The following is a 13,368-nucleotide window of genomic DNA, read 5'->3' on the forward strand; positions in this document are numbered from 1 at the left end:
AGCCAAACCGACGCCCCGGCCGCCATAAATGCAGCGCCAGGTACGCCCCTGCCACACCCGTTTCCTTTCGAAAATCGCGCGCACGATCGGCCGCGAAAAAACATCCTATCTTCCTCGATCCGCGGGACGGCGCTTCCATAACTCCACTCCCCGGGCTTCGCGCCCACGATGCTCCGCACGACCGGCCCTGGCACGTCAACCGCTCCGCTCCGGCCCAACGCCCATAGGGAGGTAAGAAAGGGATACGGAGCTGAAAACGCCCCTACGGCCCAATACGGTCCAGGGGTTCGAAAACTGGCCCAACACGGGTTCGACAGTTGCCCCAGGACATCCCCGAGCAAGGGGTGAGAAGGGACGGGCCCGCTAGCGGCCAACACCCAGGCGAGCAAACGCCAAGGGCGCCCCAACCTCACGTTCGAGTCCCGCTCAGTATAAAGTTCATGGTTTTTCCACGGGGAAAGGCAACGAGCCCTCAGATCCAATCGAACGGATCCGAGAACTATATGAACTGACTGGCGGGAAATTGGAGTACGCCACCAGCTTGGCCCGAGCCGGACCCCCCCGAACGGGGACTGGGACTCCACTCGAACTTACCCGTTTGCAGCTCAAACGAGCACCACGGTTCGTCCTACGCGGATAACATGGCCCGGCTCAACCCCTCCGTCCTAGCGAACGGGCGCTTGAGGGGCAACGATCAAAAAGTCGACCTGGCCTCCCGATCGGTTTCCTGCAACGAGCAGGAGCTCGGGGGCTAGCCTCGCAAAAAACTGCCACACGTGTGGTCACGAACTAATAGGTTCTCTCAAGCGTGGCAAAGATGAAACAAGCGCGCCATAATGCAGGAACCAACGGCAAACAGCGAGAGGAGCCTCCGGAGGAGCACTCCTGCTCCACCACAGGCTCGGGGGCTACTGTTGGGGGGAGATATTAACGACCCCCTAATACGCTTCTTAAGGAAACAAACATGAAGGCCCAGGCCCACCGAAGTGTGATCAAGTTTCCGCCCCGCCCGACCCCAGCGTCAGGATCGGGAGCGCCCGACCTCCCTCCGCAAGGTCTCCGCCTCGACCGACCGCGCCCCCAGGGTCGGGAGCCCCCGACCCTGTACCACGAAAGTTCCGCCTCGCCCGACCCCGAGCGAAGGAGTCGGGCACGTTGAGGCCCACGGGTCAGAAACCTCCTCAGATACGTTCCGCATAGACAAACAACTCCTGTGGGGCCCCCCGTTGGCCTCACCATAAATGCGCCGCAGAGGAGGCAGAGCGCAGGACGACCGCGCCCCCCACGCAACCCGGCGCAAGTACCCGCGCACAACCCTCCTGTACGAGCTACAGTACTGGCGGCCAGCTCCTATTCGTCACAAAGCACTCATGACCTGCGGCGACCGGAGGTAAGCTAGGAGCGGCCCCGTCCCCGGGTCCCGCACGTCCTCGGGCCCCGCGCGAACGGCAGTACAGGCGTGAAGCTCCCCCTCTCTACAAGCTATCGCCAGAGCGGCGGTATCTACCGTCCTCCCTAACAGACGGCAGGGTGACGACAAAACTTCCTCATCATGATCTATCCTGATACCTACGAACGTCGAAGTAGCTACCTGCGAAGAGCTACAACACTTGGCGTCCGGTGGCCACCCCTTCGGGCATGCACGACGGCACGCGTTCAGGGTCGGCAGGAGGTCGGGCGCCAGGGGCCTCTGCCCTCTTTCCCGCCAGGCCTTTTTACCATCTCACTCTTTGCCTTTTACCCGGTCCCAATTGTAACTCCGGCCGGCCCCTTGCGATATAAAAGGGGAAACCTAGAGCCGGAGGAGGGGGATCGATCGGCAAATCGAGAAGTCAACACTCCTCCTAGAACACGAAAACTGAAGAGACCTGGGACCGGTCCCTCTCTCGCCCATCTGTAACCCCCTACTATAGAATCCCCGCGCAGGCAACACGAACATCCTCGATACTGGACGTAGGGCTTCCTTTGCCCGAACCAGTCTAATCCGTGTCTCCCGTGCAACCATCTGAGGCTCACGCGCATAAAAGAAATTTACTAGTCTAGGTCCTGATCCGCTGATCTTGACAACGACACCGACTGTCAAGAACGACAGTGACATCATTTTTTTTTCTGTTAACACAAAGAGCCAGTCATCCTGGTCAGGTCGTTTTAGGATCAGAAATAAAGTGCGGGAAGGAAAAAGAAAAAGAAAACTCTAGCCCTACTCCCATTTTGTGGTAGGCAAGCTACAATTTTGTTCCCTTGTTCAGAACAGGGGTGTGCATTCAATTCCTTGCTTCCTCCCATTCCCCCATCCCATCTCCTCTCCCCTGCTCCGCCGAAGCAGCAAGCCAGCCTGGTTCCCCCAACACCCACAGCCATCACCTCCTCCCCCCAATCCGGCAATCCCCCACTATGAATCTGATCCCCCAAGAAGCCCCCGCTTCCAATCTCTCCTAAACTGCCCCGCACATCCCTGCCAGCAATGGAAGCGGGCCGAGATGGGTTCTTGGGTGCGGCCGGAAGGGCATCGCCGCCGCCGCCATCTTGCTCGTTTCTTGGATCCGCCACCACCACCGGTTCCAGCGGAGCGCAGATGCTGAGCTTCTCATCCAGTGGTGCAGCAGGTGAGATGTCGCAAGGAAAAGATAGATCTTTTCCCCCTTTTCTTTTCTTTTTTTTAAAAAAAATCCCTGGTGAAGATACTGTTGCATCTGTGGGGCACTGGGGCTCTGCCGTGCTCTCTCTGAGCTCGAGCCCAGCTGTGATTGATTGCTTGCTCATGGGTCACGGCCATGGCCATGGCACCCTCCTGCAAAAGCCCCTGCCTTTGGGGTCTTGTCGTGAGCAAAAGGGAGCGCATGTCCATTATTCCCCTCCCTTTTGCTTTTGCAACCCGAGGCCAGGCAGGATGTGTCCTGTCCCCAAAGATGCAATCTTTATCCTCCTTGCACATACCTCGCCTGCAAAAAAAAAAAGTTAAAGTGGCCACTGATTGGGGCTGCTTCCTTAAATCTTGCATGTGTGGGAACTAGGGAGCCATTGGTCACGGGCACCGTTTCCTGCAGTCCCTACTGTACCTGCGTCCTGTTAGCTCACTGTTTCAGTGTTTGTTCTTGTTGTTACTGATGATGTTCTTGTGATTAAGGTTTGGGCCTGAGCTCTGGGGCAAGCAAGATGCAGGGGGTGTTGTCGAGGGTGAGGGGGCCGTTCACTCCGACGCAGTGGATGGAGCTGGAGCACCAGGCCCTGATCTACAAGCATTTTGCTGTTAATGCTCCCGTTCCGTCCAGCTTGCTCCTTCCCATTAGAAGAAGTATCAATCCGTGGAGTGGTCTTGGCTCCAGCTCATGTAAACATCCTTCTCTCTCACCTGTACTTTTGTCAATAGCTCAAGGTAGGAGATTTGAAATGGTTGCTTAAAATGCATGGAAGAAGCAAGTAAAATGGCAATCTGATTGTGGTTTTCCTGTTCAGTGCTCTGTTTTTTCATTCTAGATATGAAAGATTGTCTTGCTGTATGATTCTGTCATGGTTTAGTTATATTTTCTATTGTCTTTCTTGGGATAAGATGGTGTTTTCTTTGGTTTGTTTCTTCAGGCGCAACAAGGAACTTGCAAGAGAAGAATAGTGAACCAATAACTTAAAATGCATGGAAGTAAAATGGTCATCTTGTTTTAGTTCTCCTGTTAGTCTATGTCTCTATTATGTATTATGTCGTTTATATATGAAAGATTGCCTTGCATTGGGATTCTTGTGAGGTCTTAGTTTTACGTTTCGTTATCTTTCTTAGATAGTGTTTCCATTGGTTTGTTTCTTCAGGCACAAAGAAAAAGGTTGCAAATATAGGCAAATAATGATCTCAATGATTTCAGTTGCTTTTGGAAACGTTTCATTTCTGTGCTTCTTGACTGATGCTCATTTGGTAACATTTTCCTGTTACCAATGTGATGCCCTCATGCTACATGATTTTAGATATATAAAACACATGCTAGCATTGGGATTCCATTACGTTGAACAAGATGCCCAGGATATGCGACTTCAGCATTTTAGATGCAAACTAGTCACTTGGGTGATATGAAATTCTGAATGTTGCTAAAATTTTTGGGCGGTTTGTGTCATTGTCATATCTAATGGGGATTGCATTTTACAGTAGGATGGACACCATTTCGTCCTGGTCCTGGTGATGCTGAACCAGGAAGATGCCGTCGTACTGATGGCAAGAAGTGGCGGTGCTCGAGAGATGCTGTTGGTGACCAAAAGTACTGCGAGCGTCACATAAAACGCAATTGCCATCGTTCAAGAAAGCATGTGGAAAGCCGAAAGGCAACACCCACCATTGCAGAACCATCCATGGCTGTTTCTGGTGGACCATCATTGCACAGCTATGCTGTGCCTTGGCAGCAGCAGGTGAAAAGCTCAGCTGCTACTATGACCGATTCTTTCTCAAGAGAATCTAACAGGTGAAATTACCTGATCCTACGTGACTTACTGACTTGTCTTATATCTGCTTCCTATAGATTTGCAAACAAGTGTTTGTGAAAAATAAATAATACCTATGGTTGATACATGTTGCAAATTAGCGTTTAGGATACAAGATTTGACAGGATAATTGAACCTTTTACACAACCATTAATGATTAGATCAGTTTGACCTTAGTTTTTTATTGCAGCAATAATTTCTTTATTTAGTTGCTAAGTTCATCCTTCCTTAGATGAATTTCATTTTCTATTCCCATGCTCACTTGAACAACCATACTAGGTCGTACAGTATTTTGAGGATAGCTGAATTTGAGGTTTTCGGGCAACAGTGCAACTTTAATGAAATGTTGCAGTCGAGAGTGAAAGAATGTTGTGCAATGTTTTCTTCCATGGACTAAAGATATAGACTCTGCTTTGCAGGAAGCTGCTGGAGAAACAGAATGTACACAACCAGTTATCAGTATCCGCTCCCATGGATTCCTTTGACTTCGCATCCTCAGGTTCTTCCCAGAACCGTGACATAGTACCATTATCTCCAGTGGAGTTGCAGCATGATCATGATCAGGCATACATTGTGCATGGAGTAGGCAGTTCAGCAGAAAATGGTAATGAGTTGCAGGAAAGTCTCTTACTGGTATCCAGGGAAACACTTGATGATGGGCCTCTCGGTGAGGTTTTCAAAAGCAAGATTTGCCAATCAGCATATGCAGACATCTTAACTGACCAATGGACTGTGACCCGTGATTTGCAACTGTCTAATAGCAACACAATGCCAGTAGAGAACCACATAAGTAGCAATGGCTATCTTATGGCAACAATGGTGAATTCTCAGACTGTCCCAACATTCCTTTAAGTGTTCACCAGGCATGTCTTGTTGGAACCATAAATAACTGAAACTGTGATCATGGCACGAGTTTGCTGATACTAGGTATCCAGTCTTGTCTTCTAGCACTCCTGTTTTAGTTGTTACATGTTCAAGTTATGTTGCCTTTTCCTTTCGGTGCAGGTGGGTGTACTAATAATTTGTTTTATTTTGCCCTGTAAAGAATTTGAATCCCAATCTGAGATTGGGTATTTATGTTGGCTGCCTAACATGGAGGTATTATGCAATTCTGATTTCCCATGAAGCATGATTCCTTTAGTTGCGCTCTTTTTCCATTCAATTGTTAAAGTGCTGCACGTTGTTTGGGCATTTCAAATGCTACTTCTTGTGCCTGAAACAAATTTAGCTTGAGCTTTTTTCTTAACTGTGAATGTGAACAGAATCCGTCACCCTCATATAATTTGTCATTTATTCCATAACAGAAAACGGTGCACCTATGCACACTTGGGTTACAACTAGAGTTGTAACCATATCAAATGATGACTGAGAAGCAGAAACCTTATCTTAGCAGGGATCTGCACTAATCCTTATTGCTTGTCATATCACTTCTTGAATACTTCAAGCTTATCAGGTTACATCTCTGGCTTGCTGTGTCGCAAGCAGAACAATTTGAGCCTGTCAAGGCCATCATGAAGAGAAGATGGTGCGATTGCAAAGGTAATCCGGAGCCAGTTCTTGTATCCCACAGCACATCCTGGACAAATTAGTTCCAGCTGTAAGGTTTTAAAGTTCAGTTTCCCATCCTGTATCTTATAAAATTGTACCTGGTAAAACCACCACCAATTCTTCCTTTGCAAGCCGGCAGCAGAAATCCATATCATCTTTGATGTCTTCCAGGCAAGACAGATCCAGTTTCACCTGTTAGAAAAATAGAAAATGTGATTGTGCCTTGGTACATGGAACAGAACGTGTAGTACTCAGTTCTCACATACCATTACAAACATTGAACCCTCAGGTTTGCTGGGGCAAGTGATGCAACTGATTCCCTTCAGCTTCTCCCAGCATATATCCGCAGTTTGTCTTAGAACCTCGACGGTTTTATCAAAAAATTCTTGCTTAGTGTTTTCGATGAGCTGTGGAATTGCTCCCTGACAAGCATAATTTATGTCATGAATATGGGTCCAGACCATAGTACTTTTCTTATACTCAAGTCTTTGTACCTTTCCTATACCCAAGTCTTTCTTTGGTGGTTTATGTATTATCCCTGAAAGGAAAGATAAATATCACAGGGCAGTTTCATTCACCTGGACAAAAGTTACAGGATCAGTGGAGATGTCAAGGTAACTCTTGATGCTGTCCACTACCTGAAAGGGGGGAAAATGATCAAGCATTATTTGAGTAAAATTTCTACGGTTCAGTCTTCATACAATTCCAAAATCTGAAAGCATGTCTTTGCTACTTCATCTGAAATGTACTCCGTTTCTGCAACTGAACCTTGGTTTTGCGAAACACGCCATTAGGGTCATTGGTTACTATCCAGCCAAGTCTCCATCCAGGCACCACCCATCTCTTCGATATGGATCCCAGAGTGAGCACCGGCGCCACCGAGCCGAACACGCCCATAGGCACAAATTTCCTCTCCCCAAATGTCAAGTGTGCATACACCTCATCCGCGATCACAAAGATGCCAAGCTTCCTCGCCATCTCCGCAACCTAGAGCAAAACAAAAAAAAACATTGACACAAAAGCCAAACACCAACATGTTGTTCCCCAAAAATCAATCAGTTTGGAACACATATGAGGATCATCCATGAACTTGCACTTGCCTTGGCCAAATGCTCATAGGTGTAGACGTTGCCACAGGGGTTCCCCGGGTTGACGATGACCATGGCAACCGTGTTCCTGTCAGCAAGTGCCTGCACGCCATCAAGGTCAACCTCCCAGCCTCTCTCTGCCACAAGGTCGAAGTACCGGGCCTCCATGCCGTTGAGGACGGCGCGCGCCTCGTAGAACAGGTAGCCTGGCCTTGGGAGCAGGACGTTGGCGCCATGGCGAGCCAGGACGGAGCAGACGATCTCGATGGCTTGGGTGCAGCCGCTCGTGAGGTAGACGTCGTCGGCTGATAGCTCGTAGGGAAGGTCGCGTGACAAGTACTGCGATATAGACCTGGAATTATATATTCGACGTGAACTAAAAATGTTAGTCTACAAATCATAGTTTAAATCTTATCAAAGATTATGAAGTTTGAATCTTGAATTGAAATGTGTCCACGCGCCTTGTAAAAAGAAATGGATGGACAAGAATAAGTTGCCGTGCTGGTTTCGGTTTAGCAATCAGCTAGAGAAGTTTGGGTGTATGACCTTCGTGCCAGCTTGAGGCCGACGCAAGTGGCGTTGGCGTAGGAGTTGTACTCCCCGGATCGGAGCGCGCCGGCGACAGCGTCCACGGCCTCCGGCGCCGTCCGGAAGCACGGGAACGCCGACGGGTCGCCGTGCCCCAGCGGGATCACCGGCCGCTCGCCGTCGCCGCCGCCGCTGTCCTCCACCATCCCGGCCTTTATGCTGCCCAGCACGCCGCGCACCGAGAGCGCCGTCACGCCGAGGAGGGAGTCGTTCGGAGCGAAGTTCCACGCGGCGGCGGCTTCGTTGCCGGCGCCGTTCTCCATCGAGGACCGGCGGTTGTGTCCTTTTGCCGTTTTGCGGCGCGTGGAGGAGAGTAAGCAGTAGAGGATGCAATGAAGTGCGATCGTGTCATTGTCTAGCTACTTATAGTTCCGGTGAAGATCTCTAGTCAATACAGTATTTTTTACTTGAAAATGGCATATTGCCTATTGCCCCGGCATGTCGTGACAGAGGTTGAACTTCCCATTTGTCCTTTATCAAGGGGGGAATCCCCTTTCACAATTCTAGTTTACTGGGGAGAGGTGCTGCAGCAGCCAGCAGATCTATTTTTCCCTTCCCACTTTCTTCTCTCCTCGCACATGGGCCCCACCTGTCATTGGGTAAAAGAACCTTTCTTTCTTCCTTCCCTCTCGCTCCTCTCTGTTCTCCTCCAGCTCCGGCGTCTGTCCGGCAGCGTAGAGTCGGGATGGGGGCACGGTGGCGCAGCGTCGGGACGAGGGGCGGTAGCCTCATGCAACGCTGTTGCGCATGGCCGGCACAGAGGCGGCGGCGGTGCAGGGCCGGGACGGGGGCGCGGCAGCGTAGGGCCAGGATGGGGGCGCGGTGGTGCAAGGCCGCGACGAGGGCGGCGGCAGTCCTCGTCGTTTAGAACTTATTAACACGCGGTAGTTCAGTGAGCAATTGCAAACTGGAGACGTAGTCAAAGTCTCCGGGAATACAACGAGGAAGATGCCAATTTGGAGCTGCTGCGCGAGACAGATAAACATATCGGTCGATGAAGATGTGGGCCACGCACGAGATTGAGAGAATCTCGCGCGCGATCGCACGAGTCACGACGGATCGACGCACGTCTTAGTTAATTTGAGCGTTCATGGTTGTTGGTGATTGGCGCCAAATTTCTTGGCTTTGGCGTCCAAGCTAACTCCAAGTTTTGGCTTTGGCCGTTGGCTCCTATTCAATTTTTTTCCCCACCCAAGCAATGACATGATCATGGAATCATGGGTTAGTACTTAGTATACCCTCTATTTTATAACTAATTGGGTTCCTGTAGGTCGTTTTAACTTTTTTTTTTCCTAATATAGTGTATGTCTAGATGCATAATAATGAGTCATGGCTACATATGTCTACATTCCTGGAAGCACGTACGAGCAGGAGTGGTAATGGGTCATGGTCCTCATACCTCTTGCATAATCCAACTCAACCCTATATATTTTTAGTTCAAAATTATATAATATTATGGCTCGATCTTTATTAAATCCGATTTTTAAATTTGTTAGGTTAAATTAGAGGGTCCTCTAACACCCCTATCCCATGTATGGGTGGTGGTTGGTCCTTCTCAACGCGTGCATCAGCGCTTACGCTTGCGTGTCAAATGCACATCGGGCATCGTCGTTTTTGTTGGAAAATAGAAAGCGTACGCCTCAGGGCCCGAGGGTCGGCATCTAAACTGCATAGTTGTTGCGTCTTTGACGTCTTGATTATGAGCTCAAAACATACACGCAGCTTTTAGTTTTTGATGTTGAGCCCAATCTACATCTCCTTGACGGCGCTGCTTTCCTATTCCCTCTTCTTAAAAAAACCTACATGTCACTAATTAGACGCGTCTATGGCTATGCACTGGGATTAGCTTTTTTTTTTTGAGCAAAATGCACTGGGATTAGCTAACAGGACGGTCCCGAGTTGTATACAGTAATAGTATACAGAGTCAAGTCTGGGCCGGGTAGGAACTGGAGGTTAAAAATCCCATCCGCGTGGGTTTCATGCCCGCGTAGGCGGCCCGGATGATATGATCCAGCCCACCAGATCTCCAACAGGCTGATATGGGCCCTTGTTGTTTAGGCTGTTCGTTTTTTCGTGACGCCAGACGTAAAAAAGTACCACCGACGACGTGGGCTTCATGCTGCGTAGGCGGCCCGGGATTTTATTACAGCCCACTTCTCCGACAGGCTGATATGGGCCTTTTTGGTTAGGCTGATGTGCCTAAAACTTCTCTCTCTCTCTCTCGATCTCGACCTTTTGATTAGCAAATATTCTGCGTTACTGGGAATTGGATAGTATTTCTACGCTTTCATGAATCCTAGGATAATTTTCTAAATTCCTGTATTAAATGATATCATAATAAATAAAAATCGAAAAGGGGAGGCGGAATTATCGAAGCAGAAGGAAACATGATTTTTCTTTTAAGGTGTAACCGTAAAATATACTAGCATATATTAAGTGCACGGGCCAATTTGCTACTGAGTTTAGGCCCAATCCATCCCTGCAGCCCACCGAACGTATCTGCTCTACTTGACTACTTTTGCGTCTCTCTTCGTCTCCGTCAGTTTTTTCCCCAAGAGGCGGCTCGTCTTCTTCGCCAGAAAAGACGCCTGGTACGCCGCCGCACATCGCCGCCTCGGCCGTCGCCGACTCATCTTGCTCTCTACCTGCTGCTGGTGGCCGAAGGAAAGGAACAACCCACTACCGAGTCGAGGTGAGGTGATCTTATACCCTAGTAGATTCGACACATTTCCTCCACCCTCTTGGTCTCCGCTCAGTCTTTCCCCCCGGCTCCTGCAGAAGCAGAACCACCACTGCGTGTGGCACGCAACCTGTTCGACGGAATGAAGAAGACGAAGGCTGCGGAGGAGGGCGGCGAGGACCGCATCAGCGAGCTCCCGGACGCGCTCCTCCACCAAGTGCTCTCCCTGCTTCCGGTGGACGAGGCCGTGCAGACGTCCGTGCTTGCCCGCCGGTGGCGAGGGCTCTGGAAGGGCATGCCCGTCCTGCGCCTCGTCGGCCCCAAGAAGAGGTTCCCGAGCGCCGAGGATTTCGACAGGTTCGTGAATCGCCTCATCTCCGTCCGCGGCGATTCGCCTCTCGTCACCTGCGAGATCGAGGCCTACCTGACCTGGGATGATTACGCCGGTGAGCCTGAGGAGCCCGAGCCGAACGTGCACTTCCATTCCTGGATCCAGTACGCTCTGGCGTGCAAGGTTCGGGTGCTCAAAGTTGTGGGCGACCATATCGGCTCCGAAACAGAGCTCGTCGTGCCTCTTGTCTCCCGGCACCTGACGAGCTTGGACGTTAGCCATGTGTTTCTGGACAAAGATTTTGTGCATTTCGCATGCTGTCTGGTGCTAGAGGAGTTGGATATGCGGCACTGCGGCTTTTGGGTGCGCAGCATGTCATTCCCATCGCTAAAGCGTCTGCACCTTACCGAATGCAACTTCCCTGAGGGTCACCGTGTTCGTGTTTCTGCACCTAGTATTGTTTCACTGAGACTTCATGATTGCCGAGGCAAGACTCCTTTGTTTGAAAGCATGCCATCGCTAGAAACAGCGTCCATTGACCTTTCCCATGGGTGCAAGGATCAGTGTCGGGGTGGTTGTGGTGATGAGAGCTGTGAAGGTTGTCATGGCTATCCTGTTGGGAGTTATCAGAGTGTACTTCTGAATAGTCTGTCCAATGCTGTCAATTTGGAGTTGAAAGATCAACCAAAAGTGGTATGCTTCCACTTATATTGTACTCCGTATCTACTCTTAATGGTTATTTGCTATTTAGTTAAAAATGCATTAACGTGTACTTAATTAAATAACTTCCTTTTTTTTCCATTATCACACTTTGGTGCTTTCACTGTCATTAATTGGCAAATACCTTTTAGTTTGTTAGTGATGATTATGATCGTCACTATGTTGAGTTGTCAATTTCGTACACCATGCAACCTACAAATATTAGACTGAGTGGTTTTTGTCAATTTCTTTAGGAGTTGATAGCATCAGCCTCTATGATCAATATATCAAGGTTTCAGATGCAGAAGAACTTAAAAAGACATGGGTTATGAACACTTCTCATTGCATTTGCATAAGTCTGAATTCGGCAGTAACTATTGTTACTTTTATATATCCAATCAAGCCCTTGTACTATTGATTGCTTGAGGCTAGTCCTCAACTATTTATTTTTGTTGAACGGCACCTTTGGACCACTCGTTTTATTTGTAAAATTCCTAATAAGAGGCCAGATTAGACAAAACGGTAGCTTGGAGGCTTAAGGTGTACTTCTGTGTTTTTCCTATTTATTTGTGAATTTAAAATATCTACTAAAGTTTCAAGTAACCTCTGTTATTTAATTTGATCAGCTGGAAATTGTGAGATTATGATATTTTTGTTCATCTGCAATTTGTCCAGTATATCTACAAAAGGGATTTGGAATGTTGCCCCATATTTGGAAGATTAATGACTCTTTTACTCGACATGTGGTGTAGGGCTATCGACCTGCATGCACTAGTTCGCATTCTTCAGCACACGCCTATTCTTGAAAAGCTCACTCTTCAGCTTCGTAGCGACGAGGTAGATTTTCTGGATGTATGATAATACTACTACTGTACTAATGAATTGCTCATGTATATTCTATTGATTTTTTCTAATGTCTTGTCTCCTGTAGAATTTCTTATCCGCAGCCAGAGGTGAAAGCAGGAAACATGTTCGAATTGAGCAATCATTTGCATGTGCAAATCTTAAGGAAGTCAACATTGAATGTGAAGAGAAACTAAGGGTCAAGGATAAGGTCAGGCAAATTGTGAAGATCTTGAGTAAAAGTGGCATACGTAATGAGCAAATCAGTGTCAAGAAGATCCCGAGGCCAGAAGGTTGTAAGTTAACTATTGACATTTAGTCATGCTTCATATGTCTCTAATCCAAAAAACATAGAACCATGTTCTAACCAATATATTCTAAGATGTAACTACTCATCAAGTAGAGTCACACTTGACAGTAGCATCCATATTCAAGATCTATTATCCTTAAGTATGAGCTGATGGAGTCCAGAATGGGTATTATTTTCTCACCAGGATCATGGTGCGACTTATAGTTGAAATACATTTTCATGGTGCATTGGTGCCTATAAAAACTGAAGCTCTCTTGACTCTTGAGGCCTGGCTGTGAGCCTGTCACTGATACAGGGAAATGGTCATACGTGTTCCCAGAAATATATCTACTCCGATATAAATCAGACCTCATTGTTATATGCATGCTATTAGTCCTATGCCTCAAAATTCCTGTCTGATCATGAATGTATCATAAAATAGAAGTGATAGTGTGTTCTCATTTTTGTGCAGGCTATCGTTGGGAGGTTGTATCACCTAGGGGCCTTTGATGACAACTGGTCTGGTTCCGGTGGTGACTGATATGCGTGTTCAGTCCTGATGTCCGCGGTCCGCCCAGTACTTTTGTAATGGTGGCTATGTGTGAGCTGTTGGTTTTGTGGTGCAACTTAGCTAAACAATTTCCAGTCCATTCTGTTAAGATGTCACTATTTCGGTTTTGCTATTTCTCAGTCGATTGAGAAAAGATTATTTCTCAATCAATGAGATGGCAGCAAGTAAGTTGACAGTGGAGCCGTCATTGGTATATCATTTATGGTTGAGTTTGCTGGTCAACCAATGGCTTCAATTTCAAACCTAGGAAAATTTCTTCAATTTGTACAG

General features: G+C 48.2%; 3 protein-coding genes across 3 annotated transcripts; 2 read left to right on the forward strand and 1 right to left on the reverse strand.

Annotated features, from left to right (window-relative positions):
• Positions 1-2,217: 2,217 nt before the first annotated feature.
• LOC101785740 (growth-regulating factor 8) lies at positions 2,218-5,581 on the forward strand. Its single transcript, XM_004979397.4, has 4 exons — positions 2,218-2,606; positions 3,128-3,331; positions 4,133-4,442; positions 4,881-5,581. The coding sequence occupies exons 1-4, from the start codon at positions 2,465-2,467 to the stop codon at positions 5,311-5,313; spliced, it is 1,089 nt and encodes a 362-aa protein (XP_004979454.1). The 5' UTR covers positions 2,218-2,464; the 3' UTR covers positions 5,314-5,581.
• Positions 5,582-5,735: 154 nt separating this feature from the next.
• Positions 5,736-8,020, reverse strand: LOC101785339 (nicotianamine aminotransferase A). Its single transcript, XM_004979396.3, has 7 exons — positions 7,644-8,020; positions 7,110-7,449; positions 6,778-6,996; positions 6,588-6,647; positions 6,276-6,431; positions 6,108-6,201; positions 5,736-6,037 (listed from the first exon to the last, which is right to left on the reverse strand). The coding sequence occupies exons 1-7, from the start codon at positions 7,946-7,948 to the stop codon at positions 5,916-5,918; spliced, it is 1,296 nt and encodes a 431-aa protein (XP_004979453.1). The 5' UTR covers positions 7,949-8,020; the 3' UTR covers positions 5,736-5,915.
• Positions 8,021-10,507: 2,487 nt separating this feature from the next.
• Positions 10,508-12,557, forward strand: LOC101777970 (F-box/LRR-repeat protein At3g59190). The gene is made up of 4 exons (XM_004980543.1): positions 10,508-11,389; positions 11,548-11,594; positions 12,148-12,232; positions 12,327-12,557. The coding sequence occupies exons 1-4, from the start codon at positions 10,508-10,510 to the stop codon at positions 12,555-12,557; spliced, it is 1,245 nt and encodes a 414-aa protein (XP_004980600.1).
• Positions 12,558-13,368: the final 811 nt, after the last annotated feature.

Source organism: Setaria italica, chromosome VIII (assembly GCF_000263155.2).
Source record: "Setaria italica strain Yugu1 chromosome VIII, Setaria_italica_v2.0, whole genome shotgun sequence".
Classification (NCBI taxonomy): domain Eukaryota; kingdom Viridiplantae; phylum Streptophyta; class Magnoliopsida; order Poales; family Poaceae; genus Setaria; species Setaria italica.

Excerpts from the sequence above, each read along its gene's own strand:
- LOC101785339 (XM_004979396.3), bottom strand. The coding sequence starts at position 7,948 with ATGGAGAACGGCGCCGGCAACGAAGCCGCCGCCGCGTGGAACTTCGCT. Across the intron at positions 7,450-7,643 it reads GGCCTCAAGCTGGCACGAAG|GTCTATATCGCAGTACTTGT; the intron begins GTCATACACCCA and ends ATATAATTCCAG. Across the intron at positions 6,997-7,109 it reads CCTATGAGCATTTGGCCAAG|GTTGCGGAGATGGCGAGGAA; the intron begins GCAAGTGCAAGT and ends GTTTTGCTCTAG.
- LOC101777970 (XM_004980543.1), top strand. The coding sequence starts at position 10,508 with ATGAAGAAGACGAAGGCTGCGGAGGAGGGCGGCGAGGACCGCATCAGC. Across the intron at positions 11,390-11,547 it reads TGAAAGATCAACCAAAAGTG|TTTGTTAGTGATGATTATGA; the intron begins GTATGCTTCCAC and ends AATACCTTTTAG. Across the intron at positions 11,595-12,147 it reads TATGTTGAGTTGTCAATTTC|GGCTATCGACCTGCATGCAC; the intron begins GTACACCATGCA and ends CATGTGGTGTAG.
- LOC101785740 (XM_004979397.4), top strand. The coding sequence starts at position 2,465 with ATGGAAGCGGGCCGAGATGGGTTCTTGGGTGCGGCCGGAAGGGCATCG. Across the intron at positions 2,607-3,127 it reads CTCATCCAGTGGTGCAGCAG|GTTTGGGCCTGAGCTCTGGG; the intron begins GTGAGATGTCGC and ends CTTGTGATTAAG. Across the intron at positions 3,332-4,132 it reads TGGTCTTGGCTCCAGCTCAT|TAGGATGGACACCATTTCGT; the intron begins GTAAACATCCTT and ends TGCATTTTACAG.